The sequence below is a fragment of the Scleropages formosus genome, chromosome 4 (assembly GCF_900964775.1).
Source record: "Scleropages formosus chromosome 4, fSclFor1.1, whole genome shotgun sequence".
Lineage (NCBI taxonomy): Eukaryota > Metazoa > Chordata > Actinopteri > Osteoglossiformes > Osteoglossidae > Scleropages > Scleropages formosus.
The window spans coordinates 4,214,681-4,239,399 of record NC_041809.1 but is presented as its reverse complement, the minus strand read 5'-3'; the positions used below and the strand labels follow the sequence as shown (position 1 = coordinate 4,239,399).

Sequence of the window (24,719 nt, the reverse complement as noted above, 5' to 3'; positions counted from 1 at the left end):
TGATGATTTCATGGGAAGTCACAAGAATTTTTTCACTGTTTTATAACTGTTTTATTTCCATTCAATCCGCGCTTGATCACAAATAGTGCCAAGTTCGCAAAATGAAAATGTAATTTTTCTTAGGTGCTTAAATAAAATGCTTTATGAACATTTCCTGCAGCTATTGAGTCTCATGCTGTATTTCTCACTATCAGAGAAAACACCACACCGTCAAGGTCATACTCTGTTACTGTGTGTCACAATGGTCCTTCAGACCTGCAGTGTTACTGGTGCTGCGACTGCAAACCGTGTCACATATCTACTACTATTAAGTGTGATGGTCAGCAAGAATATATCAGCGCTGAAAATAACAAAGGAAGAAATGGTGCAGACTAAAGAAACACTTTGATTGCACAGGACCACATGTTCTAAAAGCACAGGTCAGAACACAAAGATCTACTGAACCCCGGCAATTTACACACCGAGTGGGTTCTTTTTTAGTTGCGTCAGGTCTTTCACAAAACGATCAAACAATAGCGATAATTATATTTCATTCCAGCTAAACTATTAGGGTGATGATAAGATAGCAGATACTACTTCGTGTCCAGTTAAGGTTTTTTTTACGCATTCATACTATAAAAGGCCCCGGTACGGAAAGCCTATCGGTTCTCTTCCGACTCCAGGTTCGAGACTAGACAATGGCTTGTTGGTGGCTCGCGGTCTGCCTGCTGTCGGGCATCGCTGCTGGAGAACAACTGGTGGGAGGGCTTCAGGTCGACTCCCCCGACGACCCGCAAGTGACCCAAGCTGCTCGCATCGCCGTGAACTTGTACAACAGGCAATCCGACGACATGTACATGTACTCCGTGGTCAAAGTCATCTCGGCAGAAAGTCAGGTAAGACCACGTGCCGGGTGCTGAATTTGGGGAGCTTATTAAATACTCACCCAACATGGGCTAATTTGTAACTGAATTTACTTGTACTAAGCCACCGTTTATTTCATAATGCATATAGAGTGAAAAGCTGCTGTAAACGTCCAGAGTGCGACCGAAACGGTGAAATTCCTACAGCCTTGTAGGAGGAGACAAATGAAAGGAAAACGAGTCGAAAACGAGAATGAAAGGATCGTAGTGAGCTCGGCAGACCTTTACACTTTTATTTCCACTGCGACAGGTGGTAGCAGGAGTCATCTACTACCTGGACGTAGAGACAGTGCGCTGTATGAAACGCCAAAGTCCACATATGGAATCGTGTCCTCAAAGCGACAAGACGGAGGTAATAAATGTCGCTCTAATACGTCATCAATGTGGATGTAAAAATACAAATGAATGTTTCACCTTCCTTGGAATTCTCTCTCCGCAGACCTTTGTGTGCCACTTTGAGCTGCTGGAAGTTCCCTGGGAAAATTCCAATCAGCTCTTGAAGGTTCAGTGCAGACCGTCGGTACCAAAAGTGAGTGCCAGCGCATTGCTGGGTGGGATAACACCCCTGTCCCCAGACACCCCCCGCGTACAGCAGCTGGCCCAGTACGCTGTGAACCAGTACAGATTGGATGGCCAGGACAAGTACACCTACAGCATGATCAAGGTGCTCTCCGCCCAGGAACAGGTAAGGCTGTTGCTCACGCAGACCGCTTCTACGAGACGAGCATCCCCAGCCCGTCACGTAACGGATGCTGTTCCAACAGGTGGTGAACGGACTGCTATACTACCTGCAAGTTCTGATGGGAGAATGCGTTAAAGAGTCCGCCGTTTGCACGGCCAACTCCAGCTCCAAGGTGAGGATCGCTGCTCGACACAACATTCGTACCTGTGACAAGCCTGTCCTTCACCGCCCTGCTTCTCTCAAACAGCTTGACGTGCGCTTCTGCACAAATGAGGGTGCCAGGTGTAGAGGAGGTGGAGGTGGTGATGGTTAAACACGTGTGGTCATGAAACCCTAGGTTTGTGTTTAAAATGACTTGTAGTGTCCTTTGAAAGAAGTGCTGAAACCGGTGTCGTGTCTTTGCCAGACGCTCCTGTGCCATTTCACCCTCTGGCAGCAAGCGGGGCGACTTGGTGAGCTCCAGGTCCTGAAGAGTACATGCAGCCCTTCTGTGTCTCAGTGAGAGAACGGTCACAGAGGGGTCCACTGCCCGAGGGGGAGGAGTGCAAAAACTGCTCATCCCCGAGGAGCTCTTATCTCACTTTTGCACAGGAACACATTTGTCTTATATGCGTTGTTTTACATTCTGCTTCACCCGGCAAATACATTTCAACATAAATACTATTTCTATCCAATCTGGGATGGGTCTCAGAATAATATCATTGTTTTTTTTTTCAAAGTTTGTTAAAATAAATTTAAAAATGTGTAACGCCGAATGTTCCGCTGTGATCTGATGTTCTGTAAGTACGCCAGCCTCGTAAGTCCTTTCTCTCAAAGACGCCTATGAAATAAATAAAAATAAACAAGGATTTCTGGTTTCTGGGCAGTTTTTTTTTTCCTAAAAGTGTCCCCTGCAATTTAGATGCACACTCTGATGCAGAGACAAAAATATATGCAGTAACTGGAATAACTTAAAGAAACATCACTCACTGCATCAGGATATTGAGTTTAATATATGATATATAATAATATAATCTATAATAAACAAAACTGCAAAATGGAATTGACTTTTGGCAACAAGCAACAAAACTGCATGATTATAAGTTAAAGCAGTTTTTTTGTTTCAGTTTTCACACGTTAGATATGTTGTATTTGAGGCCACGCCCACATCCTGGATTTCCGGCCGCACCTGGTTCCCAAGGCTCAGGTGCAGTCATGCAATTTCGGTGGACGGATGGAGGACCGGGGCGGTAACATCGTGTCGTGAGCTCCGACCCGCCTTGGATGCCGATGTTGCTCGGTGCTCCTGCTTTATGTCTCTTATGTGTGCCTGTTACACTGTTTTACTTTTTAATATAAACACACACCTGGTCACCCCCCTGCCACAGTGTAACCGAACACACTCAGGGGCCTGCTTTTGTGCAGGACCACACACACTGCTGTGGCTGTAGGTGGTAGTGCAGTGGTTCAAGCGCCTACCTTTGGAGGCAGAGGTCATAGGTTTGATTCCCATCTCCGGCTGTCGTACTCTTAGATACGGTACTTCCCGTGTTTGCTCCAGTGAATTACTCAGATTTATTGCGTATGCTGTTATTAAATTGTATTTGTAACTCTCCTAGCAGAGCTTGCAGCAGGTAAAACAGTGGCTACAACTGCCAGCTTACCCCTGCAGGGCATGGGTTCGAAACCTCCTGCTCTTGTTCCCTTCAGGTACTGACCGTGCTTTGATACAGTAAAAAAAACGGTGTATAAGAAGGTAAATAACTGTAACTAGTAGCTTGACATTGTAACTTAATGTAGAGAAAAGTATCGGCTAAATGAATAAGTAACCTGCAGATAAATATTCAGCTCGCTAACATGCCTGTGGGTTAGAGTAAATGTGGGAATTGTCCGAAACACTCAGAAATAATAATAATAATAATAATAATAATAATAATAATAATAATAATAATAATAATCGGGGGGGTGCAGTGGCACAGGGGGTTTGACCTGTGCCTGCTCTCTGGTGGGTCTGGGGTTCGAGTCCCGCTTGGGGTGCCTTGCGACGGACTGGCGTCCCGTCCTGGGTGCGTCCCCTCCCCCTCCGGCCTTACGCCCTGTGTTGCCGGGTTAGGCTCCGGTTCACCGCGACCCTGTTTGGGACAAGTGGTTTCAGGCAATGTGTGTGTGTGATAATAATAATTAATTAATTCTTTTAGCTTACAACAAGAGATACATCATGTCAATATAAAAAAACAGCAAAAACAAAATATCCAAAACCTGTTATTTTTTGTTTTGAGCGGCACAGGGTCATACGGCTGTGATCCTACAAAAACTCAATTAATGTGGGTATTATCGTTTTTCAAATTTTTTTTCGTTCCCTGCTTCGGTCACTCATCCGTCCCTCTGCAGACGGTGAGCTCTCGGGCGGTTCCACCCCCACCGCCAGATGGCGCTCCGGAGGCCTGCTGAACGCGCCGAGGGTTCGGCCGGCAGCAGCCGCAGCCGCAGGAGGTCGTGCGGCCGAGACAAATCCGGCGCGATGTCCAGTCTGATCCCGGAGACGGACACGCCCCCGTTTCCATTTACGCAGCGGGGAACCGTGGGCTTTCGGCGCCCTGCTGCTAACTCGTGTTTCACGGTGGCAGGGCGAAGAGCGGATTGCGCGCAGTTACGCGGGGTAAAATGACAGCGATCGGTGCGGTTAGCGCGCACTTTTGAGTCCGAGCGCCACGGGTTCCGCTTTTCCGCCTCTATGCGGGGCCCTTCACGCAACGCGTTAATGAATTACTGTTTATTTGTGCCCATCTGTCACCGCTTTAGGTAGCTGAAGGCCACCTGACCTTTGACCCCTGAGATGACATCGTGCTGGCCCCTCACTCCGGGAGGGGTAGGGGGGGCATTTGCGCGTGTGTTTCTTTCCAAGATTAAGCATGATTTGGGATGGGCAGGGCTTGGGGGGGGGGGGGAGAGGGAGGGGGAGGGCGCCCTTGGGGAGGAGGACAGAGGGAGTGTTTATGTCCGTTGGTTTCCTGCGGATTCATTGATTTCTGAAGACAGATTTCAAGATGTGCCACACCCCCCTCACACACACACACACGCACACACACATCCTGGCCCAACAGCTGCACCCCGTCCTCCATGTGCCCAGCCTGCTACTTGAGAGCGGACGGCGGAGCTGACGCCCCCGCTGCCCGGTGCATCGTCCCGCGTGCGCAAACACACAAACGCGCGCTGCTTTTGCTTAATGTTTATCGTATCTTTTACTCTGTTCGTGCAATTCGTCAGGTACCGATCCGGCCGCCGAGTTTCTCGGGCACCACCCCGTATTGTTTGCAGCTAGAGCCGGCGGGGGCGGGGGCGGGGGCGGCTCCGTCTCACCGGGCAGCCGCAACCCCGGGACCCCGGGCTTTGTGCCCCGGCCCACGTTGGCGACGCGTCACCGCCTGGCCCCGGCTCCCTAATGGCCTCCCGCTGGCTCCGGAGCTTTGTCTCTCCGCCAGGACAACAGAGCATCGTTTCCATGGCGGCGATGCCCATTATTGTTATTCTTACTCGTATTGTTATTACCACCCTTTCCCCTCTTTCGGCTGCGTGTAAAAACACGGTCGAGTCCGCTGCGATTCCTCCTTTGAGTCCTTCCAAATCCGAGGTCGAGGTGCTCCGAAGGAACGCGGGGACCCTGGTACGGCAGCGGTCGGGGGGGGGGGGGGCGTCCCCGGCAAGACCCCGTGTGGTCATTTCGGTCATTTCCCGGAACCCCGAGCCACACCGTTACACAATAAGGAAGCCTCGTTTGACCGCCGCGCGTTACTCGGGGGGGAGCGCTCTGTTTTTGAGGGTCTGCCCCGTGCCGGTCTGGACGTGGGTGCCCCCTTGGCCCAGCAGCAGATGGTGAGGACCGTGCCCACCCTAGTGCCCCTCCCCTTTTCCCCCTAACTGCGGTGCGGTCAGTCATGCACCCCTCTCCTGTTTCCTGCTGGCAGATGTGGGGCGTCGGCCGAAGGGGGATGCGGTCAGGTGTCCCAAAGCTCTCCACTCATTGGCTGGACGGCTGCCCCTGCCGCTGCTGGAGTCGAACGTTTGGGGACTGGAACCCTCCTCCGACTCCTTGCCTCGGCATGAAGTGGAGGCGCCTGTCGTCGTAGGGTGACCACGTACGGCGTCCGCGGGGCGCTAAAGCTCCCATGCAAACAGAACAGCTCTGGGCATTTACACAGGTATGCACTGTGGTCACGCGGAGCCCTGCGCACCACGGGTTGGTCACTGGTTCATGACCCATTTCCCGCCGCTGCCGTGGATCCAGGTTCTTAACCGTGAAACGTACCAATAAAGACGCTCGGCTTTACAAACGTGTTTTGTCTTTATTAAAATTTTCAGCTAAGCGGCGAATTAATATTTCACAGTCACGTTCCCGTGAATGGCCCTTGACAATCCGCATTAATTAATTAATTATTCCTTCGGCCGCGGTGTTTCTCCACAGCGAGTTCTCCGTCGTATTTAGCCGACCCCCTTCATCCGAGGGGTCCGACCGTGTTCGATACACTGCGCCGAACTCCCCGCAGTCGATGCCATCAATCGATCTTCTGATTTCATTCTGCACTTTCATTATAGAGATGAACGTAAAGCAGAATTTAACAATATTTAATCCTGACCGTAAGACGCCTGGTAAAAATTACGCACAGACCCCCTTTACACTTGTTTATCTGGGTGTTTAACCGTGCTTTTGTGCACCATTGATTTGCTCTCACTTGGTCCCGTTATTATTATTATTATTATTATTATTATATGTGTGCACATGAAATCTGTGTTAATCAGGATTTTGGGGGGGTTTTTCAGTGCTGATCTCATTAAATCTGAGGGGGCACATACCCATCCCCCCCGCTCTCTCGATCACCTGCCCTGTGGGTCTCTGGCGGTGGTTGGTCACTCGCTGCACCGGAGGACCCTGGGGTCCTGGGGGTCGCTGGACAATTTGTATGACTGGACACTGGTGGGGGGCAGCGGGGGCAGGGCGGTCTTAACGGTCACGCCGGGTCGTGGGGGAGGGGATGGTGCCTGGTGGGGTTTCAAGTGGGTGGAGGGGGGTCCACTGCGAAACGTTCTCATCGGAAGTGTTTGTAAGGAGCTTTGCTGTACAGGTGACATCCCCGGCAAGCGAGCTGGCACCGGAGGCGGGGCGGGGGCCGTCACCCTCCTGACCTTTACCCGGTTGCCCCGGTCCCTCCATCTTTACAGGAGCGAAGTGGAGTTGCCACTTCCGGAAGGCGAGCCCAGGACGGACGGGCCGGGCGCTGGCGGCGGGGCCATTTCGCCACAAAGCTAAGCGCGAAGCGACTTCCTACTTTCCTTCCTCTCTGACGATTTTCGCTTTTGTGTTTCGCTTCCCGCCGCTCGAAAACCAGGGGTTTCCTAGCAATGAGCCGAGCGAAGGGGAAAAATCAATAGCGGCGCTCTACCATGTGGCCAGTGGAATAAGAGAATGATTTATGTGTGGATGGATACGACTTGAATCACATGGGGCTTTGTGATGGGGGGCAGGGGGTGCTGGGGGTGCTGGGGGGGGCTGGGGGGGGGGGCTGCAGTGATTATTCCCGGGACCAGATTTTCCTTTTTCCCCCGCTCTCCCTTGTCTCGTCTCCTCTCTCTCTTTCTCTCTCTCTCTCTCTCTTTCTCGTTCACTCAGCCTGTAATCCTGTGGCTGTAGTGCTACAAGATGGGAAGGGAGCGAACACACTCACACACACACACACACACACACACACACACACGCACACTCACACACTCTCAGGGATACGCATCCTCCAAGAGCCGAGCAGGTTGTGGACCGGCAGCCGGGAGCAGCATATGTCTGTCTCCCGCAGGTTAATGAGATTGTATTAACATTAACGAACTGCGAGGGAGGGGCGCAGCAACCGTGAGGCCGGGGAGGCGTGGCGGCCGTCGGGGTGGGGGGCAAAAAGGGGCGGGGATGGCGGAGGGGGCGTGATCTATGGGCTGCGGTCAGTCCAACCTCCCCCCCATCACAAACACCACATCAGTCCAAGTTGGGGGAGCCCAGGCAGGGAGCGGGAGGGGGGGGTGGGTGGTCCCTCCCTTTGGCCCGAAGGGGGGAGGCAGCAGCAGGACCAGGCTGGACCGCCCGGCCTTGGAGGCAGTTTCCCCGCGGACCTGCTGGACGATGCACAGCTTTCTCCTCCCGCAGCCCAGCAGATGCTTCCTAAGGTACTCCCTCTCTCTCTACCTCACACACATACACGCACGCACATGCACACGCGCACACACATACATGCACGCCGTCCCTGTCTTTCACCCACTTCCGTTCGTTCGGATGCGCGGCGGTCCGTCCGTGAGCTGAGGGTTTCCGTGCGTCCGAGGAAACTGCTACCAACTTTGTTAAACTGGACCGCAGAGGCGGCCCTCTATTTACTGCGGACCGCGCCGATGACCGCGCCGGACGTTACCGCGTGTCGCTCTCTGATACGAGCGTCTGTGTCGGGGGGGGCGACGGAGTGGCCTCTTCCAGCGGCTCGCTGCTCTTTTACGGCCCTGAAAACACGAGCGCTCTTTAAAATCACGACACGCTCCACTGAGGGACTAATGGTCACCACGGTATAGAGTGGTCACTGCGACCGCTGGGTTAACAGAAACACTTCGTTCCTCGTTCTGAACGTATTTCTCAATGCGCCGCAACGCTTTGATTATGGAATATTGATTGAGCATTGGCTCAGAGGTCCGAGGTACATTAGCGGAGTTCCCGCGGAAGGAAGCCTCGCTCTATACTTTCATTTACACCGCTCTTGCTTTGGGTGAGATGCGGTCGTATTGCGGTGTTTTTTGGGTTTGCCGCGCCGTTCGTTCCAAATCCCGCCGACAAAATGTCGCTGTCTGTGCCGGCTGCATCGGAGCTGCAGTCAAAGTGGTGTTCTTTGGTAAAAAACGAGTTTTTACTAAGCAAATTCTGGCCAACGTCGTTATTCGCGCAGGAACGGCGGTCAAACGGGTGCTGCGGTCGGGTCTGTCCTCCGCAGGCCCGGACCGCTCCGGGGACGTGAACCGAAACGGCTTTTGTGCTCCTGCGCTCGGTGCTGGTGCGGTCGTGGCGGAGCGCGGTCAGACTCGGAGAGCGGCCCGGGTCCCTCCGCCTCTCGGTGGCCCGCGGAAAACCGATAAAGGGTCCGATCTACGTGCGAATGAGTCGTCTCCCCACCGCATCCCACCGTCCTCCGCTCCTGTCCTGCTCCAGGCCGCTGAGTCTGGGGTGGACAGAGCGGAAATGCAGAACTGTCCAGCTGTTTGGTCGAAACACACGGTCCTAAATCTAATCTTGAGGTCCCACTCCTCCGCCCCCCCCCCCCGCCACACCGCCCTTCGGCTGCTCGTACCGACTTGATAATGGCATTATGTGGGGCACATGTGGCGAGTCGGACCATCCCCCCCCCCCCCCCCCCCCACTGTCGTGGTCAGCCCTCGTAGGCCAGAGAGGCAAGATCTCTGGTCATCCTTTCATTTAGCTCCTTTCTTTCGGGAGGTCGCCGGAGGTCACGGGGAGCAGAGGCTAATTAGTTTAACCCCGGCAGAGGGCAAGGTCGGCCGGGACTCCGTCGAGATGGTGAGCCCTTGATCAATCATCGCGGCCCCCGATTATTCCTCCACGCACAAGCGGCACGTGCCGGAGCCATTGTCATTCAGATGGACTTTAATGGAGAGGCCCATGTGGTCAGGAATCGTAAACTGCACGCTGTACACGTCCGCCTTTTTCAGTTTCTAACCCTAACCCTGACCCTATTCCTATCCTTCTTCCTAACCCTAACCCTAACCCTATTCCTTACCGTAAGCCTAAAACTAAAACTAACCTCAACCCTAACCGTAACCCTATCCTTCTTCCTAATCCTAATTCTAACATTAACCCTAACCATAAATTTAACCTTAACCCTAAGAAAGCATTTAACGCCCTACTTCCGTCTTTAACGTACTGTTTATATGTGTTTAAATGTGCTTTGGGTTTCACGCACTCAGCAGGACCTATTTTTTTTTACATCCCAACACTTCACAAAATGGCAAATACGACATGCTTTCTGGGCGTGGAGGCACTTAGGGAACACTGGTTTCAAAGCATCCTAATTGTTTGAAATACCACATTTTAGAAACTTGTAATATTCTCACAAATTAACAACAGTGGCTTTGTTTTGCTCCATTTCATGCCGGTTCTGAGAGCGGTAATTCCGACGGAAAATAAAACAATTAACAGAGAAAAATTACATTAAAGAAATCATTACAATTTCCCTCAACTTTTTTCCACGTGAATAAATTCTATAAAAATGAAATAAAGTGCCAGTGACTAAATTTTATTCCTATAATTAATTTAGGGCAGTTTATGACATATAAAAACAAACTGGCTGTACGTGTTTTCTTGCTTTTTTTAACAAAAATTAAATGTTTTGACACGAATACTTGGAAAGCAACAATTATTTGTGAGTAAATTGTTTTTTTATTGCACTTTTAGCGAGCGAGTAATTTACAGTTAATCCAGTAATGTACAGTTCGGCAATTAATGTACAAAGTCTGCGGACCCATTTGCGGAAACTTCCAGAAACGGCCGAGCCGAACGACACCACTTTGCTTTAATGAATCACTGCGCTTCGCTGGGTTGCCCTCACCTCTTGGTCCCCGGTTCGAAAAAGGCCAGCGAGGAGGTCAAATCGATCCGTACAGCCCCTTTGTCTTACCTTTGGCAGAAGATTTCATTGTCTGTGGAGCGACACGTGCCACCATCTGCTTTGCCCCTGCGCTCAGGGAAGGGGTCCCCCCCGCGTGGTATTATTCACCAGGCTTTACCGCCATCCTTAATGGACCACCTGTTCCTCGCTGGACCGCAGAACTTCGGCTGTGAGGCTTTCGCATTACAGCTACAGCAAACTTGTTCCGATGTTGTCCTCCTTCTGCTAGAGGAGAAGACGCATATCTAGTGGGATGGGGACATGGGGAGCAGAGCTTTTAGGTGCTGACAGCAAGAATGGACCTCGGACCTTGTTGACGAGGTCGCCAGGGTATTACTGTGCCTTTACTCCGTGTGAGCCCCGTACCCCCAAAAACCTCGTTCATGGCACTCTAACCCTAACCCTACTCCAACCCTACTCCAACCCTACTCCAACCCTACCTCTAACCCTAACCCCACCCTAAGTAACGCTTTGCTTGGTTGGGCATGAAGCTGAACACCTCATAACATGCAGTGAAATACCTCTTCAGTCCTGATCAATACTGGACATGGATATTGCAAATGAAAAAATAATATTCGTCTTTCGGGGTCCATTGTTGACCCAGTAAATAATCGGAGGGATTAAAATACCGTAACGCATCCTTTACACGCGACCGGTTGGGTTTCCTGCGTTCTTCTTAATAGCTTGATTTTTTTTTTTCACAATATTTTTGTCATCGCCCTGAATTGGATGGATTTGGCAAACAAGCGTTTTTAGATGTATCTCATCTAAGATTGGCATCATGTGACCTCTGACACCTTACGAGTGAATAATTTAGAGAATTTATCCGAACATTGAATTGAATTGACTTTGTCACTGTACTGCCGTGCGATACGACGAAATTATGGAACATGGTCCAAAACCCCTTGGCGGAAGGCCAAACAGAAAAAAAATAATATAAATTAATATAATATAAACTAATACAATATTAACATTATAATTAATAAATAAATAATTTAAAAAATATTTTTACCCATTTATCATTTACAGTTTTTTAAATGGACAGGACTGTGATATTGTGCTGAAATGTTTATTAATGAATTACCCAGAGGGTGGGGTGGGGTTGGGGGGGGGGGGGGACCAGTCCTTGTTTTGTTCACGGATGTTGATTCACGTCTGGCGAATGTGTCTCCCGCTCGCGGTTCGGCCAACGCAACTTCCGTTTGTGCTTCGCAGATGATATTTCGATATTAATCACACACCTATGGAGAAGGACATATTTAATACCTAATATTTTCTGCAGAAAAGCCCCCGCGGTGTCCGTGTGAACACCAGCACCCGCAGTTCGAAGTGAATCGCCTGCGTAGACCGGACAATGAGGGAACTTAGCAGAAGGGCGATTATTTTGTTATTATGAAGAGCAGGAAATGCAAACATGGCGGAACGATCCGGCGGGGGGAGGGGGGCGACGGGTTCGACCGCCGTCGTCAGGGTTTGAGGGGCTCGGTCGGAAGCCGGGGGTCTCCCCGGCGTTCCCCTCTTTGGCAGCACATGGCAGCGACGCACTGCACCATCCAGGGCGTGTCTCAGGATTGGGGTTGGAGGGGCGTGGCTCCGGTTCCAAAATGGCCTTCGCATTCTGGAAGGTTCCGGAAGACCCTCGCAGGCGCATTCGAAATGTGCGGCGACGCCGATGATGATGATGAGGAAGAGGAAGGCGCTGCAGAAGTGTGCTGTGTATCACGTGCGGAGGGAGCTGCCATCTCTTTTAATCCCTCACTGGGACAGCCGAATTGTCACGGGGGGGGCGAAAGGGGCATTAGAGATGGCACAATTATTTTTTCTTTTTTTTTTTTGAGATTTTCATTCTTGTAGCGGGGCACTGGGGCGGGTGCATTCGGGCTCTGCCGCCACCCACCTCTCACTCCGGCTGTTCTCTCCTCCCGACACAACGGTGCCTCCTTGTTCCGACGTCGCGGTGCAGCTGCTTACAGACACGCCGGGATGAGAAAAACATATTTCTCTGCGTACCTTTACAGGTTATGAGTGCGAACAAAACTACAGATGTTACTGTTACTATCCTAGTGTCAGCTTGGCAAACCAAAAACGAAAAAAATATTATTATTATTATTACTATTATTCTTATTAGAGGGGGTGTGGTGGCGCAGCGGGTTTGGCCGGGTCCTGCTCTCCTGCGGGTCTGGGGTTCGAGTCCCGCTTGGGGTGCCTTGCAACAGAGTGGCGATCCGTCCTGGGTGTGTCCCCTCTCCTTCCAGCCTTATGCCCTGTATTGCCGGGTTAGGCTCCGGTTCGGCATGACCCTGCTTGGGCCAAGTGGTCTCAGACAATGTGTGTGGTTATTATTACTATTATAGGGTAGCCATAAAATGAATGTTTTCAATGGAAATTACATAATTACAATATGAGAGTGTGGACTCACCCCGCCGAGCATCCGTCTCCAATCCCTTTTTATTTACAGGAAGCACGATGCTGAGATTTTTATTAACACGAGTACAGAAACGAGTGCTCTGTTTTTTTTTTTTTTTTTTTGTGGAATATTAAAAATTATGGGTAGAAAAGCGGCAGCGAAATGCAGCATGAAGGTGTTAAACGGTGTCATTGTACTGACAAAAACCGAAGAAAGAAAAAGTCGGAGAAGTTGGCGCGGAAACGGTTCCAGCTCATGGGGATCCCAAAGCCGAGAGGCTCGTTTGTCTCCAGCAGCCCGTGAGTTTTGTCTGGGGTTTCGAACCCAACTTGTTCTTCTTCGGGACTCAACAGAGCTGTGACAGCAGTGGTGGGGTTGCGGATAAGATGTGGATGTGGAGAGAGCGAGGCAGCGAGATGGAGGGGTACATGTTGCTCGCTCAGCTAATATGCGCTCGCGGGCCATCAATCACACGACAAGCCAGCCTTCCCATAAGCCCCTGGGGCAGAACCGCTGGCCACCGCAGCTCTGTACCCACAGGGCCCCTGATGTCCTGAGCCAGATAGAGATAAGTGCTGGGGATGCACAGCTTTCACAGTGATGGAGCAGCGCCTGCTGGGGAAATTTAACCCCCTATGGTTATTACGCAGTATGCGTGCAGCACAGAAGGTTCCGGAACTCAATATACAATATGTGCGCAGCACAGAAGGTTCTGGAAGGGCGCGATGATATGGGAAAGGCAAACATTCTGTGTAAGCGTTTGAAAACGCTGGAAAAGAGGCAGGTGAGGCCTGTGATCCTGGGGGATGCTGGGATGACCAAAGGGGCGTGGTGTGAGAGAAAGTCCAGCTGACGGGAGCTGGGCGATAAGGAGCCAAGGCCGTGGTCCCAAGTGCAGGGTCGCTTCCCGTGTCGGGGGAGTCGTGCCCCGGCTGGCCAGGGTCCAAACACGGATTTTTTACTGCTGTCGCTTCAGGGCTTAGAGGACACTTCGCTCCGAAGTGGGGTATAGATTTACCCAGAGGGATGGTTTACTGGAGCAATTTGTGGTAAGAACCTTGATCAAGCAGGGGCAAGGGGGACTTGAACAGGTAACCTTCTCGTCACAAGTTGTCAGATGTCCCAAGTCTCTCCATTCTCACACGCACACACACACACACAAAGGGCAATTTAGAGCCACCCAATACACCTGAAAAACACATCTTTGGACTGTGGGAGGAAACCAGAGCACTACGCGCGTGTCTTTCATTTTGACATAACCTGAATCCGAAAGAGTATAAACATCGCGGTGAAGGAATAACTGCTTCCGGTCCGGTTTCCACATTCATCGGTGTCCACATTGCAGTGCCGGGGATTTGCATAATAATTTCTCGGGGTTCGGCTACACGAACCGCAGGCCGGTGCGTACAGAGGGACTGCGCTGTGCTGTGTGTCTGGCAGCACGTTTTTTTTTTTTTTTGAAAAGGTCACTCATTGCCACACACCTTTACCTTCACCTTTACCGTAAGCACGCTGACGATAAGGAGGGCGAAAAGTGCCGAGGCCTCTTTCGGAGGACGTCGCGGCTGAATTCCGGGTGGACGTGGATCACGTCCACGTGAAAGGCAGAGGGAGGGTGGGAGGACCTCTCTGGGCTGGAAGGAGTGGTCAACCTTGGACTGGGGCTTGGAGCTCACGGCTTCACCACACGCTCTCCAGCCGCTCATCCCCGTGAGGGGACCTTGAAACGCAGGTGAGGGAGGATTTGGGAAGCGCCTAGTCAGTGCACCGACGTGACAACGAAGGGGCTTCGACCCTCTGCATTCATCTCTTCAATGGACGCTTTACTCAGAACAGGCTTGCGGTGTTGACCTCTTATTTATTGGAGCAATTCATGGTAAGTACCTTGTCCAAGGGTCCTGTAGCAGGAGAAGGGATTCGAACCCACGCCCTTCGAGTGCGAGGCAGCAGCTTTGGCCACCGACTGTATTTATTCCGCGACGCAACGTTATCGCCGATTCTTTTCCGGTAAGAAATTGCATTTGCTCCATTTGCACGGATTGTTTATCGAGCTTTTAATTCGAAATCGTGTATCGTTTTATTCTGGGAGCAAAGTGTATCGGTAACTATGAGGAATGCGATGTTTGGAAACGCGCTGCGGCGCGTGAAACGAGGAATGCGGTGCGGCGCAGGGGTTTTGAGCAGAGCTCGGTGCGCGGTGGGCCTGGTGCGTGTGCCATTTTTGAAGTCGCCGTAATGCCATTACGGCGATAAAACGGCCGAAATGATGCAATTTACATCGATTCTGCGGATCGTCTAGACGGCGGAGAACGTCCCGGAAAAGGTCAGGGTTCCCACCGCCGACAGATTGCTTCCTCTTCATTTGCATAGTACAAGAACGTTGATTGATACGAGCGCCTCCGAAATGACCGTCCCGGTCGGGCCTCGGTGTCACTCGGCACAAGGGGCGCCGAGGAATTATGTAGCCAATAAAGGCAAGTGGGAATAGCGGCGTAAAAGGCAGGCCGCGGCGACGCGGAACATTCCGGCGATTTACAGGAAGGCTCCCACGGCCCGACGCCGAGCTGGGACTTATTGCGAATTAATAAGCTGGTGAGACGAACGAGACCCGTCACCGTGTCCTCGATCGCTACTAATGAAGTCCTGACACAAAGACTCGCGTCGCTGCGGTCGTCTGCAAACAACGGCGGGCGCAAAATTTCGTTCGGATTCGTGCGCCGAAGGAAGGGTCTTCGAGGGAGTGCGTGAGGGAGAGCGGACGGATGGGTGTGTGAGGGAGGTGGGTGAGCGTGTCTCTCTCTCTCTGTGCGTGTGTGTGTGTGTGTCGTCTTCGTGTGGGAAAAGGTGTCACGGGGTGTTGGGAGGGTGATGCATCGCCATGCCGACGGCCCTCCTCCTTTCACCTAACGCTTTCGGTATCGGGGTCGCGGTCCCGCACGGTGGTGTTTCTCCCCCGTTTCCTGCAGGACTGACAAGGTCCGGGGGGCGGAGAGCGGATGGGGGTCGGGGGGGTACTCGTGAGCCCCGGTGCGAATTGGACACGGCCCTCTCTGCGCTTCCCCTCTCCCCGGATTCCACCGAGATCTTTTCAGAACCGCAGGGCTGTGACAAATAAAAATGTCAGGCCCATTCAGCGCGAGCGCCACTGCGCGCGGGTAGCGCACGCCCCCCAGGGGGCGCCGCGACCCCCCCCGTCCCCATCCTCGCACCCTTCACTTTAATTCCTCGCCCACGGAGGGCTTCCGCGCGCAGCACAATGCGCCTCTCCGGGAGCCCCCCCCTCCCCGCACCCCGCACCCCGCACCCTGTCCAAACTCGCCCGTAATTCACATGGCAGGGCTATTGTACAGTAGAGTTTTTTTTTTTAATTTTAATTTTAATTTTTCCTCCGAAAGTCGCACCCAACTGACAAATTACATCTTATTTCCGTGGGAGAGGAGAAGGCGAAGAGGAGCGAAAGTGCACCGCTAAATGGAGCGTGACGGCCGAGCAGGAACCCGGAGCGCGAGGACTCGGCCGCTCGGCGCGCTTTCCCACAGCGGCGTGTCGCGTGTCCCTCTAGCGCTCGGCTCACGGTCCGAGGGCAGCGAGTAGCGACACGACACGTTGAAGTGTCTCGTTCGTTCCCCAGATACGCGAGACCAGAGATGCACCGATACACACTGCTGTAGACTGACACACACTGATACAGAATTATACACACTGATACAGATGAGCACAGACTGATACACATTGATGCTGACTGATACTGTCTGATACACACCGACACACACTGATGCTGCCTGATACACACTGACACACACTGATACTGTCTGATACACACTGACACACACTGACACTGTCTGATACACACCGACACACACTGATGCTGCCTGATACACACTGACACACACTGATACTGTCTGATACACACTGACACTCATTGATGCTAACTGATACACACTGATATTGTCTGATACACACTGACACACACTGACGCTGACCGATACACACTGACACACACTGACACTGTCTGATACACACTGACACACATTGATGCTCTGACTGATATACACTGACGCACACTGATACTGTCTGGTACACACTGATATTGTCTGATACACACTGACACACACTGATGCTCTGACTGATACACACTGATGCACACTGATACTATCTGGTACACACTGACACACACTAATGCTGACTGATACACACTGACATTGTCTGATACACACTGACACACACTGATGCTGACCGATACACACTGATACACACCGACACAGTGCAGCTCAGCGCACTCGGAAAACACTCCCAGGCTCCGAGGAACAATGAGCGGGGCTGCGGAACATCTGCACGGCTGCGCTCCAACCGTCACACTCGACGCCTGCCCACAGTCATTAGGCTCCCAGCTCCTCGCAACAACAGGCCGGAACAAGGGCGCGCAGCGGGGAGAGCGCGCGGAGCAGGTGCAGCGGGCGCGCGGCGAGTCTGCGGAGGCTGCGCGCGCTGCGGCTGCGGGAGGGGGGGGGTGACCTGGGCAGGGCAGGGCTGCGCTGGACTGGGGGGGTTACTAATGAGCGCTGCTCCTTATTCACACTGACCACTTGACGTGTTTTTTTTTTTGCAAAAAAGTGCATCATAAACACAATTCTTCGTTTAATTTTAATAGAATTATTAGTAACTAGTCAGTCAGTTGGTACACGAAATTAAATAAAAGAGAACAAAACGGAGACTTTTATCGAACAAGTGACGTGAAACGGTTAGTTGGACAATTAATCGGAGCTAAAAAGCGAGTCCCAACAGCCGCGGACACGTGACTGACGGTGACGAAGTGGGGGGGCGAGGGCAACACATCGCACGCACGGAGCTCGCGCCGAAGTGCACGCGAACACATGAGCTCGCGCTGCTGTTGCTCTTTATGTGAACAGGAAGAAGAAGAAATGAAAAGTAATACAGCAACGGGAGTCTGAAACTTTGAAAGTTAAAAGCAGCGAACGGCTGTGCGAGATGTGTGTGTGTGTGTCCAACTGCCATTGTCCGCGCGTGGGGGCACGGCGGTGGGGGACAGATGGCACGGAGCCCCCCCCCACCCTCCGCCCACCCTGCTGCGCGCAGCGGGACCCGCAGCTTTGGGAGGTTTGCGCTGTCAGAAGGACTCTGTCCACTGGCTGGATAACAAAGTGCAGCGACAGGCTGCCCCCTGCACCCCCCGCACCCCCCCAACACACACACACACACACGCGCGCGCGCGCGCGCACGCACGCACATTAAACTTTAGATTTTTTTTCCCTCTCTTTTGAGAGTTTTCCTGAGAGGTCGGAGAGGGACACACCGTGCCGGACCGCGACTCGGACCCAAGCCCAGGTAGGTAGGCCGCTAACCGCCCGCAGCGCAGCGCTACACTGTAACACCGCGTGTCCTCTTCAAAGGAGTAAAAAAAAGTACCGTAACCAGAGTAACAGGCTGCGGGGCTTCATTCCAACCACCTGTTACTCTTCGGCGTGTCCGCTCTCACTTGAACATTTTTTCTCACTCATTCATTCCTACTCAGCTAAGTAAACTAAACGACTAAGACTAAATATTAAATATTACATTTTTGTCACTTTCAGCGCGGAAATCTAGATTTTTCCCCGCGTCGTTACGTGCAGAAGAGTCCGTTGTGTCCATTTTCATTTCCCGACATCTGAGAGCTGTTTTAAACATCGTTTCAATGTGTGCAGCTTAAACAGACACACACGCGCGCGCGCGCGCACACCATCGTTTCTCTATTAATTACTCATCTCGTTATTAAAGCGGCGCGTTTGAAAGTAAAAGAAGCGCAAGCGACACGACTCGAAATGTAGATAATTAATTGATGGTGATTAATGATTGATCGCAGTAAGATAAAAATGCCAAATGGCACCGCGGCGCGAGCGCTGGTGGGGGCGCGTGCACGCCACGCACGCGCGGGGATCCCGAGTTCATCGTGGGAAAGTTTCGCCACCGCGGAGCGATCGTGCTTAGTCAATACTAGGGGGAAGTGGCCTAATGCCCTGAAAAGTCCCCCCCCCCATTAAAAAATGATTCTGAAAAATATCTCCAAATTAATGCCGACAGGATCTTAATGAGTAAAAGAAAATTAATTGGAGTAAACAATCTGACGGGACTGGTCTCAGTCAGGTCGTCGCCCCCTTCTATTACCCGGCCAGCAGAGGGCGCCACCACCTCAGCACAGAACCGACGAAATCAGTGCATTCCTGCATGGAACACGGCACCACTAATGTTCATCATTACCACAGTACAGCTGAGACACATTTTACACCGTGGCCGGCAAATTTATACACATTATAATATTTTACATGAAACCCATTAAGTGCATTTAGGAGACACGTCTTTGTGACACGTTGCATCCAGAGTGCATCAGCACTGTTGATGTCACACTCTTGCAACAATGAAAAAGTTGCATATTTTGCTAGGCTGTTTTCATGAACGTCACCACAGCGGCGATCAACCGTATTTTAACGCGCGTCAAAAATGTTCTTCCTCTTTCCAATCCACCTTGACAATTTGCCGCAGTGTTTTGGCGGGGTTAAAGGTCAGGACCTTTCTGAAGGAGCTCTGCTTGACCTCCTTCCTCACACGCTGACCCCCCCCCCTCCCCACCACCAGGAGGCCCAATGCTGACTCCAGAGGACCGACGCCAACAATGAGACACGTGCTCCTGTACCATCGCCACGGTAACCAGCGGAGCTGACGGACAGGGGGGCGGTTCCCCTGGGGTAACACGCTTTCCAAGGGGGCAGGACGTGGACCAGCTGCTGCGGGAGGACCCCTATTATTCCCCGGCTGCCCCTCACTGCCCGCGGGCACACTCCCCTGCAGCAATCTGGCTTGCAGATTAGCCGACCATTTGTTTACGGCACACTTCCATTGTGTCCCGCTCTATTTACTCGCCTCCCGGATTAGAGGGAGGTCCACGGGGTTCTCCGTCAGCTCTCTGCATGAGCGCAGCCCTAAATCTGCCTTATTTCCAACGAAATTCAACAGCAATTAGTGAGTTCTTGTAACATCTTAACGCCAACGATTAGGCCGCAGCATGTGGCCAGCGTCCAGGGTGGGGTGCGATGGGGGAGCTGAGGGGCAGGTGCGCGGAGGACGGAGTCGGACTGGGTAATCTCTGCAGGCAACTGTGATGTAGCGAGTATCTCACATTCACCTGGAGAGGTTCCGCGGTCTGTCTGCTGTCTGCTCTGGGCTTTCCTGCGGTCGGGAAGGTGGCAGGAAGCCAGGAGGAAAAGGACAGTTTTAGGTGCTGCTGACTGTGGCTTCACCTGCGGTATTTTCTGGAACTTTCTTCAGCACTCCTTGTCACTCCAGTGAGAAGAGCGCCGTATAAAAATAAATTGTAATTTAAAAATTTTGTCAATTTTTCAATGGCATCTTAGAAGCTCTAAATGGGAATAACATAAATATATCTATTTTTATAACGGGTTGGTTAAGAAGTTCCACTGAGGTCTTAACCGTAATTTAGTTTTTTGGGTTTTTCACATCCACGCAGTCGTCGTTAACCTGCTTGATTTTGTTTTTTTTTAACTTATATTTTTTAAGATTTGATGAGTGTTTCACGGAAATGGGTGCCTCCCGTTTGTCAGATGTACCATGTTTGTGCAAAGTAGTGGTGACCACAGAATGCCGCATGTTGCGGGCAGCGGGTCGTGGGCTGCTTAGCTCTGCTGCCTTTGCGCCAAGAGGTTGCAGGTTCAAACCCACCTCCTGCTGTAGTACTCCTGAGCAAGGTACTTAAACCCCAAACTGCTCCAGTGAAAAGTGAGCTGCGGTAAAAATGGCCGAATACCTGCAGGTGGCTTAACGTAACAAATTGCTTTGGTGAAAAGTATCCCCTAAGCAAATAAACCCGACTGTGTAATTAACTTCTGACCCAACACCCTACGACACATGATGTGATCATGCAATGCATGACGCTTCAAATAAGTCATGTGACCAGTCCGGCGGGGGGGGGGGGACATCAACGAGTGCTTTATTGCCAGTGATTTTAGGTGAAACGGCTGCGATTTGGTGAAATCTCAGCTGGCAACTGTGAGTAGTCGTGCTACCGCTCTCACGGCGGCCGCTGGGATTGCACTAAACGCAGGGGTTTCCTCTGCCTGCTCCCCACCTCTGGAAAGCGGTTCGAGGGATGATGCCGCTACAGTTACGGCGCCCAACTCGACCGGTCCCTCTTTATGGTTGTGGCTCCTTTAAGAGGCCTAATTACTGAAGCGCATTTTGGTAGTTGCTTCCATGTACCTTTTATTGTGGTCTAAATGAATTGAAAGGTTTTAGTAAGTGCCCTTTTGTTGTTAGATAAGGGGGTATCTGCGATCCGTACTGCGCACGGCAGAGCTTTCTGATGTCGATGATACTGCATCAGGAACTGATTGGATGATGTAAAAGTACCATCAGTTCTTGATGCATTGCCTTCAGCATCGAAAGAGACTCCGCAAATGAAATTTTCCCGTACGATTCTTGCGAACATTTTTATTTTTTTTAGTTTAAATGAGCTGGGAGAGTTGGGGGGTGCGGTGGCGCAGTGGGTTGGACCGCAGTCCTGCTCTCCGGTGGGTCTGGGGTTCGAGTCCCGCTTGGGGTGCCTTGCGACGGACTGGCGTCCCGTCCTGGGTGTGTCCCCTGCCCCTCTGGCCTTCCGCCCTGTGTTGCCGGGTAGGCTCCGGTTCCCCGTGTCCCTGTGTGGGACAAGCGGTTCTGAAAATGTGTGTGTGTGTGTGAGCTGGGAGGAAGCGTATTTAAAGTTTTTTCCGAGCACAAACCTGTCGACGTAGACGACGTTTCCGTTCTCTGTCTCTTGTCACTCGCTCCTCCGGCCGTGCGCGGCTTTGCCGTTAGTCCTTACACGTCGATACACACATTTCTTTCGCAAAACACTTGTTCTGGATTCCAACCGGAAGAGCATCTCTCTGCGAGAAATCACTTTGCTTCGTTTGAGTAATATATTTGAAATGCACTAAATATTACTCACATTTTACCAAATATAAAATATTTGCCGATCTGTACACCAATGTTGGTATTTATAGCAACAGACAGTAACAAATAAGACTTTGAATAAAAGTGCAGAGGGACAGTTTAATACGGCTTGTACTAGGGAGTGCTGATTTTTTTTTTTTTTTTTTTTTAACCCCAACAGTAAATAACCAGGCTTCCAGAGCACTGGTCATTTACTGGTCACTTACTAGAACGAAACGTCCAAGGGGCGCGTCGTTCCAGCTCCGAATTGTGTCGTGGAAATTGCAGTCGGTGTCAGTACCTTGGACAGCAGCTGGGCTCTACCTTGCTCGAGGTTCCGAACGAACGCCACGCTTTATGAGTAATTCAATAATAACTCTTGGAAAGGAAGACTTACTTTTGGCCTGGATGCGCTTTGACCCGGGTTTGCAGGGCACCGGATGCCACTTTAACGACAGCACTGCAGTATGAGAAGGGTGGAAGGTGATGATCAAAGTCGGCCGCTCACCGACAGGTTTACCATCGTTTGGCAATTTTACATTATGGATACATGGGCAAGATCCCTGGGCTCAGTGAAGTTACTGTAATCCGTTTATTGCCGGAGTAATAATGGGGGGGGGGAAGCTTTTTGGAAGTGCTCCTGCACGCGGATCATTTTGCAGGCGGATGACGGCGCGCGATGAAACTTTTCCCGAGTCATCAGATACGCAACGCTGACAAACAGGAACCGCCCGTGTAAACAAGTCGAGTGTTTGTGAAGCGTCCCTCGTGCCGCGCAGGAATGTCCACACGTGCGAGAGACGCACGTCTGTTCTGGCACGGCGGCGTGTTTACCACAGCAGTTACCATGGCGAACAACAAAACGCTGGAGACGGACGTCGGGGGGGTGGGAGCGCACGGTTTTGACTCTACTTACCCTGGGTGCGGCCATGGGGGGTAGGTGGGAGGGGGGCGGTGTCGAGTTGTGAGCAGCGATGGCGTGAGGACACGTGGTGAGGACGCGCCCCTTACCGTGTCACGTGAGCTTTGCTGCTGCAGGATGCCTTTCCGCACGCGTGGGGTCCAAGGGGACCCTCTGCTACGGGATGATCCGGAGATGCACGAGCTCAGAATGTGATCCAGATCTGCAGATGTGACCGGCGCGCGCACCCAGTTTCTGCATCCCCCCCCCCTCCCCCCTGCACCCCACCGCTTATTCTCCCGACCCCCAGCGCTCCTATGATTAATCCGTGAAGCATTTTAAGTGCCCAGTGCTTATAGAACAATGTGACTTGGACTGGACCCCGCGTCTGTTTCTCTGCAGGGGGTCGTTCTCTTTACCGAGAGATTGGCGCCATCTACTGGTCACCGGGGCGGTTCTGCTGTAACGCGCGTTTTCCAGAACACGATTCTAGTCTGAGGCTACGAATAAATAGAGGAAGGTGATTTACATTAGACAAACATCTGCGAGCGCGATTTGGCAACGAGGCAGTTCCTTTCAGAAAACTGAAACGCGCTAAAGGTTGTTTTTTTTTTCTTTGCGTTTTGTGCTGTATTTGCTAAAGAGTGACTCATTCTAGGAAAGAAGTTGGATGTTCGCACTTTGAAAGAAAAACTGTTTCAAAAGGCACATTTCGCCATTATTTCACGCACTTTATCGTTTATTTACAATGGATGATGCTTCTGGTGTATCACGTAATTTAATTGTGAGTGCGCTCTGATTTTGTGCAGCTCCGCCCAGCCGCACGTTCCCACTGAAACCGTTATTTTTACTGCGCGAATTACCATAACGCCAAGTTTTATTTAATAATGGTGTTACTATATAAAATATCGCGTTATATCAGAACCAAGTCAGAAATGACTGTCGTGTATTTCAAACACTCCCAGGAGTTCAGAGTTCGACCTTCTGCTCACTGTGCGGGGATTCATTCTCCTCTAGGTGCTCCATCCTAATTTCACTGTACACTTAGTCATAACTTGCATTCTCTCGTTGTTGCATATCCGTGCTTTTGTGCTTGTACCTTTGAGTTTCAATGCAAATTTAAATGGATTTTTTTTAAATGAATTCATAAACACTTTAAAGGCTGTTTATTCAATAAATCTTTTATTGCTGACCGACCTCCTGCTGCGTAAAGTCTGTTGTATCTTTTCGTTCCAGGAAAGGATTGACTGACAGTGACACCAAAATTCCACTCTGCGGATGCTCTGGAGCATCGAGACAGGTGTTATACACAAGTTTTATATCTGACCAAGCAGACATGGTGTCTTCACCATGCTGAGGATGGGTTCAAAAGGTCACAGGAGTTCTGGTGGTGATGGGTCAATGGCACACTCTTGCTCAAGTTTGGGAAGAGCTGTAAAACAGTGAAATTGGTGTCGATGAGTGAGTGCAACCCCAGCTTACTTTCCGTGGGGGACAGTTAACTGGGTATAAGTGGTCGTTTTACTTCAGTTGGTGTCATATTCACAAGGGCTTAAGGTTCGCGGGGGGGGTGTCAATTCTTCATACTATTAACACTTCAATGTAATGTTACAGCTTGAGTTTTTCAGCTGAATCATTTTCAGCTCACAAAAACTCCCATCGACATTCCATGCAGAGGTAAACATGGCAGTGAAATGACTATGAATAACACACCTCAGTTCGTATGCTTCTGTGGAGACATTCACAACTGGTGTTTTCGAGATTTAAAAAAAAATTAATTTCATAAATTAAATTTGTTCTGCCTACCAACATCATTTTACTTCCATTCATCTATCCATCCGTCACTCACCACTTGTTCAGAGCAGGGTTGCTGTCATTCCCATGGTGACACTCACACACACACACATCCTATGGGCAATTTAGAGCCACCAATTCACCTGAAATACATCACTGGACTATGGGAGGAAACCAGAGCATCTGGAATACCAAGCGAATGCAGGGAGGTCACGCAAACACCACAGGACTAAGCCGGCAACACGGGGCGCAAGACCGGAGGAGAAGGGGACACATCCAGGACGGGACGCCAGTTGCAAGGCACCCCAAGCAGGACTCGAACCCCAGACCCACCAGAGGGCAGGACCCAGCCAAGCCTGCTGCGCCACCACGC

The 24,719-nt window shown here is 51.3% G+C and overlaps 1 protein-coding gene across 1 annotated transcript; it reads left to right on the top strand.

Annotated features, from left to right (window-relative positions):
- The first annotated feature begins 677 nt into the window (after nucleotides 1-677).
- Nucleotides 678-2,254, top strand: LOC114910375 (cystatin-2-like). Its single transcript, XM_029250838.1, has 2 exons — nucleotides 678-875; nucleotides 1,153-2,254. The coding sequence occupies exons 1-2, from the start codon at nucleotides 678-680 to the stop codon at nucleotides 1,717-1,719; spliced, it is 765 nt and encodes a 254-aa protein (XP_029106671.1). The 3' UTR covers nucleotides 1,720-2,254.
- Nucleotides 2,255-24,719: the final 22,465 nt, after the last annotated feature.

Excerpts from the sequence above, each read along its gene's own strand:
- LOC114910375 (XM_029250838.1), top strand. The coding sequence starts at position 678 with ATGGCTTGTTGGTGGCTCGCGGTCTGCCTGCTGTCGGGCATCGCTGCT. Across the intron at positions 876-1,152 it reads TCATCTCGGCAGAAAGTCAG|GTGGTAGCAGGAGTCATCTA; the intron begins GTAAGACCACGT and ends CCACTGCGACAG.